This window comes from Triplophysa dalaica, chromosome 11, assembly GCF_015846415.1.
Source record: "Triplophysa dalaica isolate WHDGS20190420 chromosome 11, ASM1584641v1, whole genome shotgun sequence".
In the NCBI taxonomy this organism is placed as follows: domain Eukaryota; kingdom Metazoa; phylum Chordata; class Actinopteri; order Cypriniformes; family Nemacheilidae; genus Triplophysa; species Triplophysa dalaica.
The window spans coordinates 9,522,230-9,542,037 of record NC_079552.1 but is presented as its reverse complement, the minus strand read 5'-3'; the positions used below and the strand labels follow the sequence as shown (position 1 = coordinate 9,542,037).

The following is a 19,808-nucleotide window of genomic DNA, read 5'->3' as shown; positions in this document are numbered from 1 at the left end:
TCACGTCCAGGCCCAAAACCCTACAAAAGCACCATAAGGTATTCCAAACAACTCATATTCAATGACTTTGGTGTGTCCTCTTGTTAAGGAACAAATAGAAATCTCAATCATTGATAATCACGCCATCTCCTGAAGCTGTTTTTAGCCCAAAACTCAAAAATGCTGTTTAATTCTGTTGTCACACATGCAAGGACAAATGTTCATTTTTGTGTGCACTGTTCGCTTTGAAATTTTCGCTTTTTAGAAATTTGCAGGTGGGGTTAATGGTTCAAGATCAGGACAGAGCCATTGAGAGAGTCATGTCAACTCGTTTTTTTACAGCAATGGCGGTTCATGGATGCTCTCAATAGTTCCCAGAAGTCACTAGTAACACATGGAGCTGCAGCTAAACAGACCAACTGGTAAAATTGTAACCCATTTAAAGACCCAAGTAATTTAAAGAAATAAAGCATTTAATGAGAAAACATAACTTACTGAAACTATCTGATGGCTCCATTAACCATGTGACACGCAAAAAATTTTGAACTTCCTTCAACGCAACTCTCTTTTTCAATGGCTCTGGATCAGGTCTCCAGCTTTCCAAACAGCACCTCCTCATTTACAATGGTGTATAAATACCGCTCTTATTAAAAGAGCTAATGGCTTTTGTGGGTAATGAAGTCGATTACCTTCTCAAATGCTGCTGGCTTGTTCCCTTTATCTGTATCCTTTTCTCTCTTTTTCTCCTCCTTTTTCTTCTCTCTCTCCTGTGTCAGAATGAGAAAACAGAAAATGTGTGTCAGGACAAACCACACTCAGAGAGACAAGCACACACGCAAGTACATTACGCATTCACACACTCGATTTCTTTAAAAAGACATCGATAAAAAAACAATGATTTTATCTCACGACTTGCCCTTTGGGATGGCCATTTGTCTACTCATGTGCAAAACAAATCAACGTTGGGGTGTTTTATGAAATGTGTCGGATGTCTTTGGATATTGCATTTCATGTTGCCTTTTTTACAGGGCTTGTGCCTTGAGCATCACATTTTCAGGACATTGTGTCAAGATAAAAATAGCATTTCTCAATAATGCCCTTAATGGCACATCTCAAGACCCCTGGTTTCTGTTCCTTTCAGACTCCATCCATCTAGCCGTTTAAAAGGAAGTACAGTGTGACCTGAGTGAATGGCTGCTAATCCACTACCCCTGACTGAAACAACTGTGTTAAGTATTCACACAAACAACTATAATAACTCAAGCGAGAAAATGACACATTCAACATTAAATGTTGTGTATGAGGTTGTCTGCTCGATCACTGGTCAGTTGGTCTATTATTAAAATGTGTTCTTGTGTTTAATAACAGCTAGATGCAGCACAATGGAACAAAAAAAGTCTCAACACAAAAACAGACTATTTTTAAAGCTCGAGAGAAAACAGCTAATGCAACATTAAACAGCCTTGCAAGATGCACTGTGTGAAAAGCCTTCGCAACCGTATATACGGTGCATTATAGGTCACATCAACACTTTTATGCCGAAGAAAGTTCGGCCTTGATATCAAGCCTCCTCGCTCAGGGCAAATCAATTCCTGCAAAAATGCAAGAGGCCTGTTCAGGTGTGGGAGTGAGGGATCAGAGCAGGTTTTCTGCAGTGACGGCGGTGTCTGGTCGGCGATGTGACTACGAGCAGACGAAAGAAATGGAGTACAGGCCTGGAGGTGACGTGCGCATTGGTCGTTTGGAGCTCTTTATGGGCACATCGATTATTCCATTTCCCCTCTGCATGCTGACAGAGCTGGTCTATTGATTCCTTTCCACAGCAGAGCACATAAGCAGCACACTCCACATACTTGAATACAACCAAAGCACATTTCAACAGCAAGTGCCTGATTTCTACACGCTCCCTTCTTGTACGTTCTGCATTAAAAGTGCCACCAGAAAGAACTGTAAAAAATGGTTGAAGACTCTATTAGTTGGATAATGCCACACAAAACATGCATGGACACACACTTTCAACATCTAACAAAACCGCACACTATCTAGACACCTTTGACATTAAAATCTTCAAATGCACTACGGTTTGGGATGCAGTTACGCTAAACTTGCGTCCTATTCAGGATAATGTTATTATGCACAGCAAAAGCACAGCACAGATAAGCACAACACACAGAAGCACACAGCACAGTACCTCCAGCTTGCTTTTCTCTGCAGTTTGCGAAGAAGGAGACGATACTGAAGGCAAAGCAGCATCAGAGGACTTCTGCCGGGGTGAAGGAAAGAGGACGATGAAAGAGAAGTCGAATGAGAGAAAGCAATTGAAAGAGAATGAGAGCGAGAGAGATAAAGAGGCATGAGGAGAAAAAGAACAAGCAGACGGAGAGAAACTAGGATTAATAGGCTTGATCAACCCCACAAACCGTTTAATTATTCAGCCTATGGGAAATAAGAAGCACAGTTTATCCAGATACATTCACCAACACATCTGAACACTGAATCATTTGCTTGCTATTTCTATAATCAGTGTTTTGTTTGTTTTGCAAAACAAAAATCGTTAAACAAGATATATCCACAAAAAGCACAGTAATATAAGATAAGTTAAAATGTTCATAAAATACAGCATAACTTTACCACATTAGAAAAAGGCTTTTTACTTGTTTCAACAGAACCGTACCTTCATTTTGTAACATAAGTGCTTAAAACAAGAACTAGAAAATATCTAATTGGCTAACATGAATAATTTAAGATATCTTATTAAATTGATCACGCTGAAGGCCTATTAATATTTGAAAGGGTGAGAAACAGTCTTAATAGAAAACAAGAAACAAATACTGATAAAAAAAGGGTTTCCTGCAGTAAATACTTCACTTAGAGAAAAAAAAATCGACAGTAGTAACAAATCTTTGGGTTATTTACACCTTTAAAAATAAAGGTGCTTCATGATGCCGTAGAGGAGCATTTATGTTTCAAAACTGTTAAATGAAGAACCTTTAACATACGAAGAACCTTTCCGTTACAAAAAAGGTCCGTTGCAGAAAAAGGTTCTTCAGATTACAAAAAGAAAGAGATGGTTCTTTAAAGAACATTTGACGGAATGGTTCTTTTGTGGCATCTCTGTGAAGAACCTTTTAAGCACCTTTATTTTTAAGTGTGATATAGCACAAAAATTCTTCTAATCGGCCCTATTTTCTATAGGTAAAAATAGCTCAGACACTCCTACATGACGAAGACACCATAAAATAAAAAAGGACTCCATCTGCAGAATCCGCAGGTTGGAGTACATCAAACTGCATAGCCTAGACTGCCTCAAATCAATACAATTACCTCACAAGTGTAGCCACGGCAAATAACTGCATCAATCAGATGCGGAGTGAGGTTTCAGAAGATTGCTCGTATACTTTTACATACGCGAAGATAAAACAACCAGCCAAGGTCAATGGAAATCTTTTTCAGTGTCATTAAGAATTGCACCATCTAGTGTAGAAGGGCATTGTTTGAGGAATGACAATCCAGACTTCAAGCGCCTCAATTACTGATTGCATTAAAAGATTCAGAGGTGATTCAGGGAGGCAGAATATTTTCTTTGAGATGAAGCTTAAAATCAGTCATGTCAGTCTGTGTATACAGTTCCTTTGACCGATAGCTGGTTTTGTGTGGAACACCAAAAGGAACAAAGCCGTATAAATGTGTTTTAGGGTCAATGCTAATATATACCAGAACGCATTAACACTCAAATATTCAAGACAGCACTTTATAAACAAATGAATCCTATAGTGTTGGTTTTATAAATATACATAAATAAAAAATGGAAATCATGCATTTCAGGTCATATACAGCAAGATAATCTGTTCTTTGATCTTATGTGGATGGGATGTTACCGATCAATCAGATCCCCTTGACCCTCACTTTTTGTTTCCTTCTATTACCCCCTCACTGTGCTCCTTTCATTCACTGGGGGCAGTTTGTTAAGGCTGTCTACCATTGGCTCTGGGGGAGATAGATGGCTCTGCCCCGACACAGAATCCCACAAAGGCTCTTTCTCTCAGCGCAGGACAGATAGAGGAAGGGAGGGCATGTCTGGGTCAGGGCCAAGGTTCTTATTCAACCTCTGTATCATCACCTAAGTGACAGCAAAGTCCCAAATAAAGAGATGAACACAGAGAGAAAAAAGACCCCTTTCCACCCACACAATCTGATACCATTCTGTGGTTTCTATTGAAAATTTTGAATTGGCTTCTAAAATCTGCTGGTTTATACAGATTACATTGCATATGTAGATGTTTTGTGTACATAAAACTACTCTATCTTCCACAGCAGGTCTAAAACATAGGGATTTTATTTACAAAAATATTGTGCGAATTGAAGGCTATAAACTATATTCATAAGAACTACTGTGATGCAGCACTGATGATACGATGATACTGATTCAAACTACTTGTTACCCATTCTGTGAAAACCCAGCTAGTCATTTTATGGCGATCTACTGTTTTCTACATAAACTCATTCTACATAATGTAATAACACCAAAATATATATTGAATATATCATTATATCTCTAATATTAACTAAGGCAATGTAAAAGACTAAAATAATGAAATTATTTTAAGAAATCCAACTTTGATGCTCATTATCTCATAATAAGATTTTGAGACTTTAGCTTGGTTTTCACAGACCGGATCACTAATGTGTCTGTTTGTGGACAAACCAGAAAAAAAACGTGTTGAAACAGGTAACAGGTGATGTCAAACTCATAGTCATTGTACAGATGCAACTAATCAATTTGTCTTTAACATGCTTTAAAAAATATTTACTAATGAAATGAGTGAATATAATATTGGAAAAACAACAAATAGAGAAGATATAGAAAGTATAGAAAATATAAACGTAACAAAGATGTAGAAAAACACAAAAATAAATATACAGAATATTATAAAAAGGTAGAAAACATAATAATTCAAGTGATAGTTCACACAATAATGTAAATTCTGTCATCATTTTAGTTTGCCTAGGATAGTTCCAAACCTGTATAAATTTCTTTGCTTCTTTGTATAAAGAAATTTGGAAGAATATCAGTAATAAAACAGATCTCATCCCTCATTTACTGCAATAGTAGGAAAAACAAAAACTATGGGAGTCAATGGGGGATGACATCCGTTTTGTTCCTGACATTCTTCCAAATATATTCCTTTTGTGTTTAGCAGATCAAATAAATGTATACAGGTCTGGAACAATCTGAAGGTGAGCAAATGATGACAGAATTTTCATTGTGGGGTGAACTTTCCCTTTAAGTTACATATGTATGGAATAACTATATTATAAAGTAATTTTATTACAAATGTTTTTGGAAAGGCAATAGAAAACATTGTGATTAACGGGACAGAAAGACCTATGACTTTTTTGGCGTCCCATGTGGAAGTATAGCTGTCAGCAACATGAATCCACAGAGCCCAAGCAGAACAAGTAGGTCCATTATAGTGGAACTGAACGCAGAAGTGTCTAAGCTGGTTCATTACCAGCTGATGGATCCCCCTCATAATCTGCTTTTATTGGGTTAGCATCAGCAATATGCTCCACTGCAGCACAGCCCCATATTCATTAGAGAGCCATTAAATAATACCACGCGATACACCTTCTCTTTCTTCAATCCCTTTAATGCCAGTGCGCCCGTCTGGGGAAATAAGTCCAGGACAGACGGCAGGAGGAGATGAAGAGCGGCGGTCAATAAGCAGAGACAGCAATCAGCCTGGAGTGTGAGAAGAGACCCCATCTCCATCTTAATGCAGCTGAAGACGTGAAGCTTCTAGACCCCCATCCTCTCAAAGAAGTAACAGCATCAGCGCGAGGTCTAAAGGTCCCCAGGCTTTCTAGCTGAGGAGTAATAGAAGGAGCGAGCAGATAAATGCCCCATAATGCAGTGCAAATGGCCGAGCAAGCCAGGTCACTTGGGGCAGAATGAGAGTGCATTGAGAAAAGAGAAACTGAGAGGTTTGAGAATGGCCCATCGGTGGCTGAGAACGACTGAAGCTATAATTAGTTATGCTCCGATATCTTATTCTCACATTCACTGCGCAGTGGCGTAGAAAACCAGACACAAAATCAAGTTATATTCTCCTCAGTAGAGCAGAGCCTGTGATGTTAATACTCCTGCCGCCGCCTTCAAATTCCTTTCTTCAGCTAAAAACAGTCCGTTTAGATTCATCATTTCGCACATTCTCCGTGGTTCGGAAACACTTTGATCAGAATAATAAAAAGTCCACAGCAAAAAAATGTGAAAGGGAAAAGCATGATTTGCAAACATCAAAACAAAACAAGGAAGTGCAGGCTGGCGCTTAATATCCTGGGACGATAATTTTCCGAGGTTCCGCTTCACTGTTGGTTTTACATGCACGCGATGATTTAAATGGTTCGAATCAGCAGGGAGGAAGCGTGACTTCGACGCACCAACTCGCGATAAGACTTTTAATAAGACACATTTATTCCCCATCTACTGGCGGAGCAGAACACACAGAACTTTCATTACTGCCATGCTGGAGACAAGGAGAAGGAAGGAGAGGGATGGTCTGTTCAACTCTCTTGAGCTTGTTTTAGTAATAGAAGCAGGAAGAGGCTACAATATTGCATCTCTCCTTTTATTTCAGCTAGAAACAGGCAGCTATTGATTTTTTTTGGACTGTTTGACAGGGGCATCAAATCAAATTCCTCCATTTCAGGCCACATCACATCATAAGGGGAGCAGAATACCTGTACTAAACCATTGAGAAACCAAAAAAATGACCCGGATTGCTTTAATCCCACGTGTTCCACAGCTGTGAAAAACTGAAAGCACAGCAGTGAATAAACAGGCATAAGTAATAAAATTAGTTTGAAACGCATTTGTTGGATCAGTGTGACACCCCTGTTGGGTTGGTTTGGTTTATTTAAAAATTGAGCCTTTTTATTTAAAAGATTTGGAACAGAATTTGTGTTATTAGGTCCGTGATTACTTTTTTATATAAAAACATGCGCAGTGCAGCATGACGGGCTGCCAAATTTCTACTTTGGTGCTCCACCAAACATCAAAAAGTCCTCCAGGTATGGAATGAGTTTTTGTTGATGACTTTCCAATCGTGGGTGAACTATTTCTTTGGCCAATAATAAGGTTCTCCTGCATAGAGAAGCCCTTCGATTCTCACCAAAATGATGTCAGGGGTCTTCATATAAAACACTGCGTTCACTCAACTGAAGTTGCGGCGTTACACCACAACAGAGGCGCTTTTCGTTATCAGCGCAGTTAAGAGTGCAAGATCTAAGGAGCTGCATTTGCAGCTGTTAGGGTGAATATTGTTTATTTGGCATTTATGTTTCTTAAAGTGATACTTGACCCAAAAATAAAAATTCTGTCATTATTTACACACCTTCGAGTTGATCCAAATCTGTATACATTTCTTTGTTCTGATGAATATCGAGATAGATATTTGGAAGAATGCTTACAACCAGACAGATTTTGGGGGGGCATTGACGTGCCATTCATCAGTGTAATGTTTTAAGCCGTGCGATCATTACATCTGCATTGCACTATACACAGCGAGTTCACCAGTATCAACGCACACTGTGATCAGAACGACTAAAAACGAATACCGATTTGTTTAAACAGCTGAAACTGGTGAATCTATAAGAAATAAGTGCACCATTTAAAGCTCAGTGAACCACAAAAGTGACAAGTGCTAAACAAAAATGACTTGCTGGACTGGCTTATAGTGACTCCATAGACCCACCCAAATAATCAGTCGGTTTACAAAACACAAATGAGAGTGGCTAAATCCATCTCACAACAAATTCTAGTTTTCATTTCACTCTTCACAGTTCTTACTCACCTTATTATCTCTCTTTCTATTCAACACTCTCACATCTAGATCCCCTTCACACACAAAGCAAAATGCTTAAACTGATAAGAAGTTGTTTTTAATCACTTATTTGCATATAAAAGGCGTGAGAGCAGGATAACTTGAATAACAGACGTCTCACATAACATGGCACTATTTTCCATTTTAACATATACTTCTGGTTAAAGGTCCAGTGTGTCAGTTTGTGGAGGATCTGATGACAGAAATATAATTTAATACATATAACCATGTCTTCAGAGGTATATAAAGACCTTACATACTGAAGCGTTGTGTTTTTATTACATTAGAATGAGCTATTTCTATCTACATATGCCGCGGGTCCCCTTGCATGGAATCTGCAATGTTTGTTTCTACAGTAAAAGGAGAACTGCTCTACAGAGAGCGTTTCATAAATAGGTTATCTCCTTCAGCAAAGATGTGAAAAACGTGATGGCATATTTGTTGTGTGTTAGCCACCGTAGTGCTTAGAAAGGGAAGGGGCGGAGTGAGCAGTTGCTGCAACCTCATCGATAATTGCATCTAAATTTCATACACTGGACCTTTAAAGGCACTAACCAAACAGCTAGCCAACTTACTATAGTTTTACCATATATAATAATATAAATGGCAAAGAACCAACTACATAGTCATCCAACTCAAGTTAACGCTAAAGCCTAGCACAGTCATCCTCAATTGGCAGACCGCGGGCCAGATCCGGACCTTTGCTTCGTTTCATCTGGACCGAGAGACAGTCTAATAAACCATTTAAAACATTTGACTATTTCGGTTGTATAAATTGAGCCAGGCATCTACAAACGGAGAATCCCATCACACTGCACGCACTCTCAGGAACATTTATATAATTGATATTAGGGGTGTGCGATATGACGATATTAGATCGCGAACGATTAAAATGACTGCACGATCCATTTTTTCGGGAAAATCGTTAAATCGTCCTATATAGTAGTGTTCTATAGAATTCGTCAACATACTTGCGATAGATTGCGCCATGTTAACAAGCTCGTATACGTTGCTTGTGAATTCAGTAAGATTAAGTGACGCGGTCAGTGAAGATGGAGGGAAACACGGAGGACTTGGTCCCTAAAAACATTCTACATCAGTAATATTGAAATGGTTTGGGTTTTCCCCAACTGACACGGCCCAAACAACAGTTATTTGCAAATGTGGCAATCATAAGATTCGAGCGTCGTAAGGCAACACAACTAACCTTTTTAACCACCTCAAAATAAAGGGACAAAGAGTATGCCGACAGTCAAATTATAAAGGGATCCCACGCGAGTAAATCAGGTACAACCAAGCATACGGAAACTAAAAGGCTTAAACAACGACTTTAGCGAAAGAACCATTTGAGAAAGGAACTCCGTATCCGTATGACAGAATGAACAAGCGCTGGAAAGATGTCACTGACGCGGTCGCATTTTACCTGGCCAAAGACATGATTCCCATAAAGACTGTGGAAAATGAGGGCTTTAAAAAACTGCTCAAAGTCGTAGATCCACGTTACGAAATACCCAGCCAAAAATATTTATCCTCCACGCCCATTCCACAGCTTTACTCCGAGTGCCGCAACAAGATGAAAAACAAAATTCAAAATGTAAAGTTTTTTCTAACAGCTGATCTATGGTCTTGCACTTGCATTAAATATTAACTTGATTAAAATATTCTTCAAAATATAAATGGTAAAGAGTATATTTTTATATGGGGACTTAGTTTGGCTGTATTGAAGCCCCTTTAATTTGAAAAATAGTCTTAAAACCAACTTGAAGAAGAACCGCGATAAAATTGTGAATCGTGATCTATCTGGAAAAAATCGTGATTTGAAATTTTTTTCTAGATCGCCCACCCCTAATTGATATTTTGCCCCTGTGTCCTCTAATATCTTTATCTAGCGTCAAACATGCTCTATTTTAACCCATTCCGCTCCGCGTTGCTTCTCTACAACCAAAGACGGGCCCGCATGAAGAGCAGCAGCCATATGCTTATTTTAATGACAGTAATGCACACACGCAGAGCCGGAAAATGGACACAAAATGCAGCAATTTTAAAATATTTGTACCTGTCAGAATGTTTACCGTTTGCTAGGTCTCAAAATTTCGACGAGATTTGTGATATTTTATGAACCATAACCTTTTTATCTACATCTAGAATAAGCATTATTTATCAGCATGTAAACATGTGTGACCCTGTGAAAACAGGCTAAAGTCTCATAATCTAATTAATTATTCGATTACAAGCATCAAAGATTAATTTCAGCATTAATTTCACCAAGATTTAAATCTTTAAAATGGCATTATTCAGTTAATATTGAAAATACTGTTGTTATTTTTCATGTTCTGTAGGATGATTTTATGTAGAAAACAGTAAAAAGACTTGCTGCGTTTTCACAAGCAGGGTCACATTTTGTAATGAACAACGCTCTAATTGGGAAATTATATAAAGTAATTTAGTTTTCTTGCTTATGATTAGAGCATTTTAATTGTTACATAACATTTGTTTGTCAGTAGTTTTTTTATTTACAAATATTAATTATCAGACTTCTATTAAGTGGACATTCCCCAAGCCACAGGGCCTCCAATACATACATGCATACATACTGTGGATATCAAAATATAAAATAAATGGCCTGATAAAAGATCATCAGCCGGTTGCAAGAAACCACTTAGTGTAAGAAACCCCTTAGTAACAATGCGTTTACAATTAGAAGCAAGGGTTTCTTTTTCTTACCCTAAGGGGTTTCTTGCAACCGGACACACATCTTAAATATATATCCAAGTAAATGATGTAAACCTCCGTTTGAAGAAAATATAAAGACCGGACCTCTTGGAACTTAAATTGAATACCACTGGCCTAGAACATGGTATTATTTTGCACTTCAGACTTGCTTTTTGTCACTAACCAACTGACAGGTTGACTAACCCTTTACTTTTCACAAATACCGGTGCTGCCTGCATTCATGTTTGGTGTGTGACATCTCAGTTAGCGATGACCGCTATCTCTGTAAACGCCACCAAAATCATATTGGTCGTTTGTGCTTACAGGTTTAAGCTGTAATTGGCCGATTCAGACAGGTCAGTCAGAGAAGCAGAGCTCTGCTTGGGTAGGCTTAAGCAGAGAAAGAAATATAATGGTGCAGGGCAGCCTAGCAGAGTTTGATTGAAAACCTTTCACAGTAGAGCCGTGTTTCAGTCTCTCCTGATCCAAAGCAATCAGAAAAGTCCAAAAGGAGGCTGTTTGTTAACCTCCTCAAGCATTATCATGATGCTAAAACCTGCAAACCAAGGCTGGGCAAACAGTATTCTTTGCTGTGTTTTGAAAAATGTGTCAAGCGCTTTAAATCTAAAACAGAAAAGTCATTTAACAGAAGGTAACTATTTAATTGGCTGCTGGGTCCTGTGAGTTAAAGGACATTTGTATTTTTCAATTTTCAGAGTGTATGGGACAGCTGCAGCTCACCAGGCTGTGAAATGTGAATTTAAAGCCTCACTGGTCAACACAACTGGCCATCAAAATCAACCATTCCTAATGACATCTTCCCCGCCTATGCTTTATTAGTAAACACAGCTGCAATTTTGCTTTAAAAGATAGAAGGTTTTTACAAAACTACAGTAAACGGTAGGGCTGAATATCTACATCTACCTTCACAATATGATACACATCACAATAAATACACCCGGTTCAAAAAAACGTGATGCATCACAATACAGTAATTGGAGCAGGATTGCGAAGCGAGACCCTGCATGTTTGCAAGTCAATCTTTATGATCAAATTCAATCTCTCCTGCACAGTTTGCTTCAATTGTGTCTGGTAAGGAGCCTCAAAAAAGCAACAAGGAGCTTGACGCGCATTTATACAACCTGCTTTCTCATTCATTAAACTGCAGAGAGTCATATAAATTCACACATAATTTAAATACATAAATATTGACACAACAATCTAAAGTATCGATGCTGTAACAAGAAAAAGAATTACAATGTATTGATATAACACTGTATTAGGTAGAGCTGCATGATTCTGGTTAAATGGACAATCACGATTCTTTTGTTTCAAATAGAGATCGTGATTCTCTTACGATTCTGAATGACGTCTAAAAGTAATACATCACTTACTAGAGGTTCTGATAAAAACTTTTTTTAAGTTTATTTAGACAAGGCAATATTTAGGAAAAATGACTATAGTGTTTTTTTAAGTTTCACATCAAATGCAAAAGTTAAACTTACTAAAACATATTAATGCATTGAAGTAACTTCTACTTATACAGTAAAACAAATGAATAATTCATGAAGGTCTTTAATTTTTTTTATCAATTTGCCTGACATCTACAGATTGCTTGAAGCGGTCTCTAAAGAAAGATACAATTGATAAACATACCAACACATTATTCTCACCTATAAACAGTTTAAAATAATCTGAAAACATGAATTGTTGGGCAACTTGATGAAATGCGCTTATAGCGCAGCTTTTTTTGTTGCTAGGCTGTATTTACTTTAGGTTGGTTTGTTATTTGGTGTGATATCAATTTGGGCAGACTGAGAGCTTTTAAACAAGTGTCTCATGCGTGCATGTTGGCAACTCTGCTTTGCTTTAATCCCAGTACTTCTTTGACACTGAACTAATGATTGTGGGTGGTTGAAAAGACTGTTTGTGACGCCGTTTCATACTTAATGATGAGCATGCTTTATCTGCTTGAGCGGCAGAACCAACACAGATTGGAGCATTATGATTATAGCCGGCGACATAATAGACATAGGAGAATCTTTGATTTTCATTAATGAGACCGTGAGTGTGTTCGAATCGAGATCGCGATCTTTTAACGATTAACCGTGCAGCTCTAGTATTAGGTCACATAAACAATCAATACAATTTACTTCGGTATCACACATACAGGCGCACAAAATAGTGCTTGATAGTAAAATGGATGATACTCACAATGGCTCCATTGACAGCATTTTTATCATAGTACTTCTTCCTCTCATATTTGTCCCTGATGAAGAACTCCACCGCTCTGAAACACTGCTCAGGAAAACCGAAACATAGATGCTTTTAAACAAGAAAGACATTAATAAAAATAACTTTAAACATCAGAGCATTTACTTCTTTTTTACACTTTAGTGGAAGAAAAATATTATTGTTGTTTTGTTATACATGCCATCTGCCTTGTTTTGCACCTGATTCAACAAAGCATTATGCAAATTAGGTGTTGTGCTAACACTTGTTTACAAAAAGTCTATATCATTTCTCTCCTATTCTCACACAAACACACAAAGTAACTAGTCGACTCAACTTCGAAACCCCAGTGTCTTAAAAAGTTGATCCAAGATCTAGAAGCCTTGCATTGTTTTTTAGATGATAAATCTCACTTTGGCTAGAACACTGTAATTGGCATTTTGCTCTGTGAGAGTGTTACCCCTGTAGCACTGAGGTCGGTCATCTCACAGAGAGCCTGTTTTCTCTCCTCATTACTAACTACACTAGACCACCATCACCCCACCTCACCTGACCCCGGTACAGGGACTTAAGAACACAGCATTGTGTGTATATTCTGAAGAGAGAAAATATGGCAGCCTCAAACCAAGACGGTACGATTTCCAAAAATTTCACGATCCACGTTTTTCTTTTCTCGCAGTGAACATGCTTACAAACGGCCTCAAACAAATAAATCAATAAAAACGCACACGCTCAACTGCTGATGCCTACGCACCCCTTTAACGGAGGGAATTTATTCTGCTACACTGAAGATGGTTCACAGAGATTTATCAGATTTACACTTTTATGAATCCTTGATCACAATGCGATAATACATCTCTGATGAAATATGGATCAGGGTAAAGAAGTCGGAGGGAGGGAAAGATAGAAACCAAGAAGGAGAGTCGAAACCCCTGGAGCGTCCAAGTTCGGTACGATAGATGTGAGAGCAGAAAGGGATTATGGGAAAGGGAGAACTGTGGTTTTACAAACTTAATAAAGTAAATGCAAGACACAAATCAATATAACTAGATAAAATGTATTAAAAGTTCAAACATGCACCCCACATGATTACAAAAGAAAGAAAGGAAAGATTTAAAAAAGCGCTTTCTGGGTAGCTATTACCCTTAATAATGGAAATACTGAGAAACTGACAAACTTGATTGTCATGAAATCTAATTTACACCATGAGGAAGTTATAATGCTATGAACCGCTTAAATAGTCTCAATTTAGACTGACTAGAAAGTGGGAAAATTGTGGAAAAATAGCTGACAGACAATAATTCTCTATGTTGTGCTGCTTCCTAGAGATCTACATGGTACAAAGCCGTAGTGTTAATACGAAAGAAAGAAAGAAAGAAAGAAAGAAAGAATGAATCTGTACTTTTAAGGTAGTGAGACCCTGCACCAAATTTTCTTTTTCTGATCACCGTTCTGATGTTCACATTAACACAGCCAACTCTTCCATTAGAGAAGAGAGACAGAGAGACAGAGAGACAGAGAGAGAGAGAGACAGTCACGCTGGAACAGAAAGATCCACATTTCCATCTAAAGAAACCACCTGTGATAAAGCAAATTCCTTCAAAGCCGTTTTGTGGAGGAAGCTCACCTCCGCTGTCCAGATTAATCCATTTTGACGGTTAAGAATATTTTAACTCATCGGTCAGCATACAAATGAAGCTATTTCCATAGCCACATCAAAAGCAAGAGCCGATAACAGACCACGGATGCCAGTGAAATTCAATTAGGGATTCTGAAGGCGCCAACGAGGAGAATATGGAATTATCCCAACCGCCACACACACCCAATTAGACTGATGGTGTGAAATAAGTCGGAGGAGGATACCCGAGGCAAGAAGGACGAGGCAGAGGGCGGAGGAAGATGAGGAGAGCTGATGCAGCTCAGGGTTTCTGGCAGGGGTAGTTCCTCGCTCGGCTATACTCTTTGAGAAGTTGCTGGAAACACCAGCTGTGCCTCAGGATCTCAGAGATGTAGCCAGAGGTGTGAAGTCACACAAGCTTCTTTCTGACAGACCTGCTGAGTCTCACATTCACCAGTGTCTCCTGTTAGATGCGGAGTTCCCTACTGGAGCTTTATGAATTCATGATGAACCTGCAGGGGCTTGTGGGATTGTGACAGAACCAAAATGTTTAGCTAAACGTTTAATTAAAAAAAGATCTGACTAATCAATCTTTGAACATTGAAATGCATTGCTTGTTTTGTGTCTAGAATGTAGGTTAAAAGTGTAAAATGTGCAATCTGCTGTTTTAATAGCAGTTCTATGTAGTAGATGAACTTGGGAAAAAATTGGGCAATATCATAGTTTAAACTGTGTTGATCCTCAAAACAGACTTCAATCGCAACACACAGTCTACACCTTCTATACCCCACCAGGGTTATTCACTATTGCTGGCTACAGAATCCGGTAGAATGTTTAAATTTGGCAGTAGAAAGCAAACAGTGGGAAGGCAGCACAAACTCTGCCTTGACTAATAAATATTTATCTCCTTATCGCCATTACAACTGCAGTTCGCCTCCTCAAACCAGGAACAGTTTTGTAAGTCACAAAATCACACCACATGATGCAGAATATATTTGCGCTATCTACAGAACAGAGCCACGCGCTAACCTCAGTTGAGTTGCAAGCAAAAACAAACACGTGTCAGATATGTGGGTTACTGCACATGCTGCTTATACAGCGAAATCGGATTCAAAACCGGCCTCCGTGCAAATAACATTTAGCATAATTTCGGAATTTTAGAAGGTAACATGCTATTTCATGCATTCTAGCTTCTTTACACTGTTAAACGTGCTGGCTTCTCAAGCTTAACATGGTAAACTTGTTAAAAAACGAGTTGAGCGGATGAGATAGTATTTCTGTGCTTGATTCACTCCGCAAGGGTTTCAGATTTTTTTTGAATATGGATTCCCGTTTCGTAACAGGGGTCATTAGTCCCTTAATGAACAATTATCTCGGAAAAGCACGCCCACGCGTCATCCAGTGATCGAAAGAGCATGCACAAGGGTGTGAGAAAGAGTACGCTCATTCGTCAACCAGCCAGCATGAGAAAGAGCATGCCCATCAATGTCCCTTTCCTCGGCCAGAGGAAGTTTAGCTGTGTTTGATTGCTCACTGCATTTCGGTGGTGAATGTTACATAAACGGTGGAAACTGATGGAGCGGTCACAGCGCTAAAAGATGCTAGTAAGTCAAACTGTAGTCATATTTCTGTGTTTTGTTTGCAATCGGCGTGTACGTGCATAATGTGAACAACACAAACTATATAGTGCTTTATAGTAAATCAACAGTTATCCAGTGATAATACCGATGATGTAGTGTGTGCCCCTTTTTATTTCCGCTCCCCCTGCACACCTCCAGCAAACCAACTTTTTCTAGAAATAATCATACTGCTATATGTGATCCAACTAAATACTCGTAGATACAACGTATGTTGTACTACTCTATTGGTACTCAAGATTAATATAAGATTGGCAGAAACTACCTCATCTTTGAAAAAAAGATTAATGCAGAAAATAAAAATGTACACAACTAAACAAGGATACTGGTCAGTTTGTGGCCGTCTGAAATTTTCTGGGAGATGAGCTTCATACAGCTGTCTTGCATTGGTGTTGCCCATGTTCTGCACACTCTAAAAGAAAAACAGAGAGAACAGAAAGTCAGCAAAAATAACTTCAGGTGAGTATCGGCAGTGATATACAATAGTACAATACAATAGTAGTAATTCAAAACTGATATTATTTTGATCTTTTGGCCTGTTTTTGATTTCTTTTAAAGGGATAGTACACCAAAAAATAAAAATTGTCATCATTAACTCATCATCTTGTCATTTCAAACCTGAATGACTTTCTTTAGCAGAACAAATGAGCCATTTCTTCGGCAGAATTCAAATGAGCCATTTTAATCTAGATTAATCTAGGTTAATCTTGGAATTAATCCAGATTAATCTAGATTAAAAAAATTAATCTATGCCCACCACTAAATAATATACAAAACTGGGTCTTTAAACTCTGGTACGAATTTAAACATGAAAAAATGGAGACCTTAATAAATTTAAAAAGCTCTTACTAATTCATTTTCATAAAGGAAGATAATAGAGGAAAAATACTATGAATATGAGATCCAGGTAGGTGTCAGTTTTCTAGAAAAGAGATATCCATGAAAAATGTAATTTGTATTCGGTAAATTAACGTTTTGCCCACCAGCCTCATTTTGTCTGTGCGTAATACATTACACATTACCAAATGACTAATACCCTTGGAGAGCAATTTAAAATACATAAATCAGCACACATTGTTAGAGAGAGGACGTTTTCATGATGAACTGGGATACAAATACATATTCATGCATTATGCTTGTGGTCCCCAAAACGTTATACGGATTTGTTGCTTCAACATCAATGTACTGCAATTATAACTGTATAAAGAGCAACCTCATTCGTCTTTGGATGCGGGGGGATTTGATTGGCTCCTGTGCAACGGTAGCAGCACCACAAAGGTCATAGCCAAGATAACCAACATCCCCAAATAACAAAATTCTTCTTGAAAACATACAACCCTTCACCTGAAACAGGTGTGCAGGTGGAGACCTCTGGCACAGCTCCATGTAACCAGAGCGCAGCTCTAACTTTTAATTAACCGTGTAATGGAGTATACTATTGCAGGGAAAATCAAGGATGTGTTCGAACATACACAAATTACACGTATCTGCGTTATCAGTTCAATGTCACGTTCATCAGAGTCTGTCACAGACTCATTAATGTGAAAATGATTGATCAGACTAAAGGAAAAGAAGATGCAGAAAAACAGACAAGTAATTACCCATCAAGAATTAATTACCCACCCAGACGTCAATTAATATGCAAAGCGGAGATACGAGACTCCCATTTGTTGCTTAAGCTCACATGCTGGAATAAATATTTCGAGACGGAGCTTCTCGCAGCAATGCACAAATCACAGATACACACTAATTCCTGAGGCACAAGAAGTTTGCTCGCTAGTCGCTACACATATGCATAGAAACATGAGTGTCATTTTTTGTTGTGTCGATGCACACTGTACACAGGTAGTAACAGTTGGATGCGTAAATGACAAGATCATTCACAAAGAGCCATACTTTTGCATCCGCTGTTGCTCAGTGCCGATCTCAGTGTTCACATCTAAAGGGTAGTTTTGTATTGTAGTGTCTCACAAGTGCGTAACGTGACAAACATGGATCATGACTTGGCTAGTATCTTGCTACATAGGTCTTCGAACATCAAAGGGCGATGAGCTTCAGTCTTGCAGTGTGCAGTTGGCATAAGATGAATAAAGGTTATTTGGACTACATTGAGCAGCGTATTACGATACTAAACCATCACTAAACGTTGTGCTGCATAAGTACTTAATAACTTAGGCAACCAGGACAGGGAAGTATTTCAGATACAAACACACATACTAGTATCTGCTCGGGGGTCCATTGGTCCAGGTTTACTGATTTGACGCGTGATATGTGCACTCCAAGGTTCCGGTGGATTCCTGCACAGCGGATACAAATAAACACACCGAGATTCCAAGAAGCCCATCGAGGTCCTGTGGAGAAAGAGAGCGAGAAAAATACAACATGAGGTTTAGACCTGGAGTGAACCGCAGTGAAAGAGACAACAGCATCATAACAGGCAGTGAAGAAACAGCAGTTTTAAAATGAGTCATGGTGCTGCCTCAAGCTCTGCCTCAGTAAGACATCGAATAAACTGTGCTCTGCTTTGAAAGTGAAAAACAATGTTGAAACTAGGGCTGCAAAATTTGGTCCAAAACTCATATTGTGTTCATTTTCAAAAAGATTTGGAATGCGCGTTGGACAGCACATGATAAACAACCTCATATTGCAGCTGCTTGTATATCGAGGCTACAAAAGCGTAAAATCTCCACTTGGTGATGTGTAATTGGATTTGCATAGATGCATATGTTGTATGAACACAGCCATAAATAAAGAACTGCATTATTCTTTTCCTATCGCAATACATAAAGCATTCAAACCTTAAAAAAAGACAGTATGTACCTCATTAATCCTTAAAGGGATGGTTCACTCAAAAATGAAAATTCTGTCATCATTTACTTTCTTTTTTCTGCAGAACACAAAAGAAGATTATTTTAAAGACTGTTGGTAACCAAACAATGGCGGCACCCATTGACTTGGATTGGTTTTGATTCCATATAATAGAAGTGAAGAAGTACTGCCATAATTCAGCTACCAAGACTCCATAAAATATCTTTTTTGTTCTGAAGAAGAAAGTATGACATAATGACAGATTGACAAAATGATGTCAGAACCTATATTTTGGGGTGAACTATCATTTTAAACCTATAATTTTACATTGTTTAAATTTGTTGTATCATTGAAAATATATTATTTAGGAAAAACATTTCTGCCACCTCTTAATGGATTTATTTTCTTCCCAATTTGCAAAATTACTACTACTTGTGAACTTTGTGTTGGCTCCTAAGATAAAATGCAGAATGCTTCCTTATTTGCATCTTGCTTCAAATAAAAGCATCTGCTAAAATGAATGTTACATCACAATACATATAGAAATTTTGATTGTCAGACACCGGCGACAGTATCATAAGCTTTACATGTGCTTGCTGTATAGCAATGTATTACATACATTTCACTTTGATAACATCTACATGAATGCAGCAGGTACCCGACCTGCATTAAGAACCAACACAGCCTCACCTACATGAATAACATCTGCCTCTATAAAACTGCACTACTAGACTCTTGATCTCAACAGCCATAGAGAAAAATGGGAGTCGTGCTAGAACACAGAATGCATGTGATTATCTTGAGTAATATAGAGATCTCAGGGGTAAATGTAATGGCATGTGGGTGGGTGGCACGACTCAGTCTGACTATAGATGGGAGCATCTTTCAGTACCGTTCAAAGCTCTATTGGAGCTTAAGGAGATGGTTTGAGGAGTTTGT

General features: G+C 38.4%; 1 protein-coding gene across 2 annotated transcripts in view; it reads right to left on the bottom strand.

Annotated features, from left to right (window-relative positions):
• smap1 (small ArfGAP 1) overlaps positions 1-19,808 on the bottom strand; it is an 85,571-nt gene that overhangs the window by 36,584 nt on the left and 29,179 nt on the right. Inside the window, exons 2-6 of one of the 2 annotated variants that reach the window (XM_056761351.1) lie at positions 18,279-18,412; positions 16,388-16,473; positions 12,789-12,864; positions 2,171-2,242; positions 669-746 (exon numbers count right to left, since the gene is read on the bottom strand). In XM_056761351.1, the coding sequence (XP_056617329.1) occupies positions 669-746; positions 2,171-2,242; positions 12,789-12,864; positions 16,388-16,473; positions 18,279-18,412 (446 nt within the window). The remainder of the gene's footprint in view (positions 1-668; positions 747-2,170; positions 2,243-12,788; positions 12,865-16,387; positions 16,474-18,278; positions 18,413-19,808) is intronic. The other variant, XM_056761352.1, reaches the window with a different exon arrangement.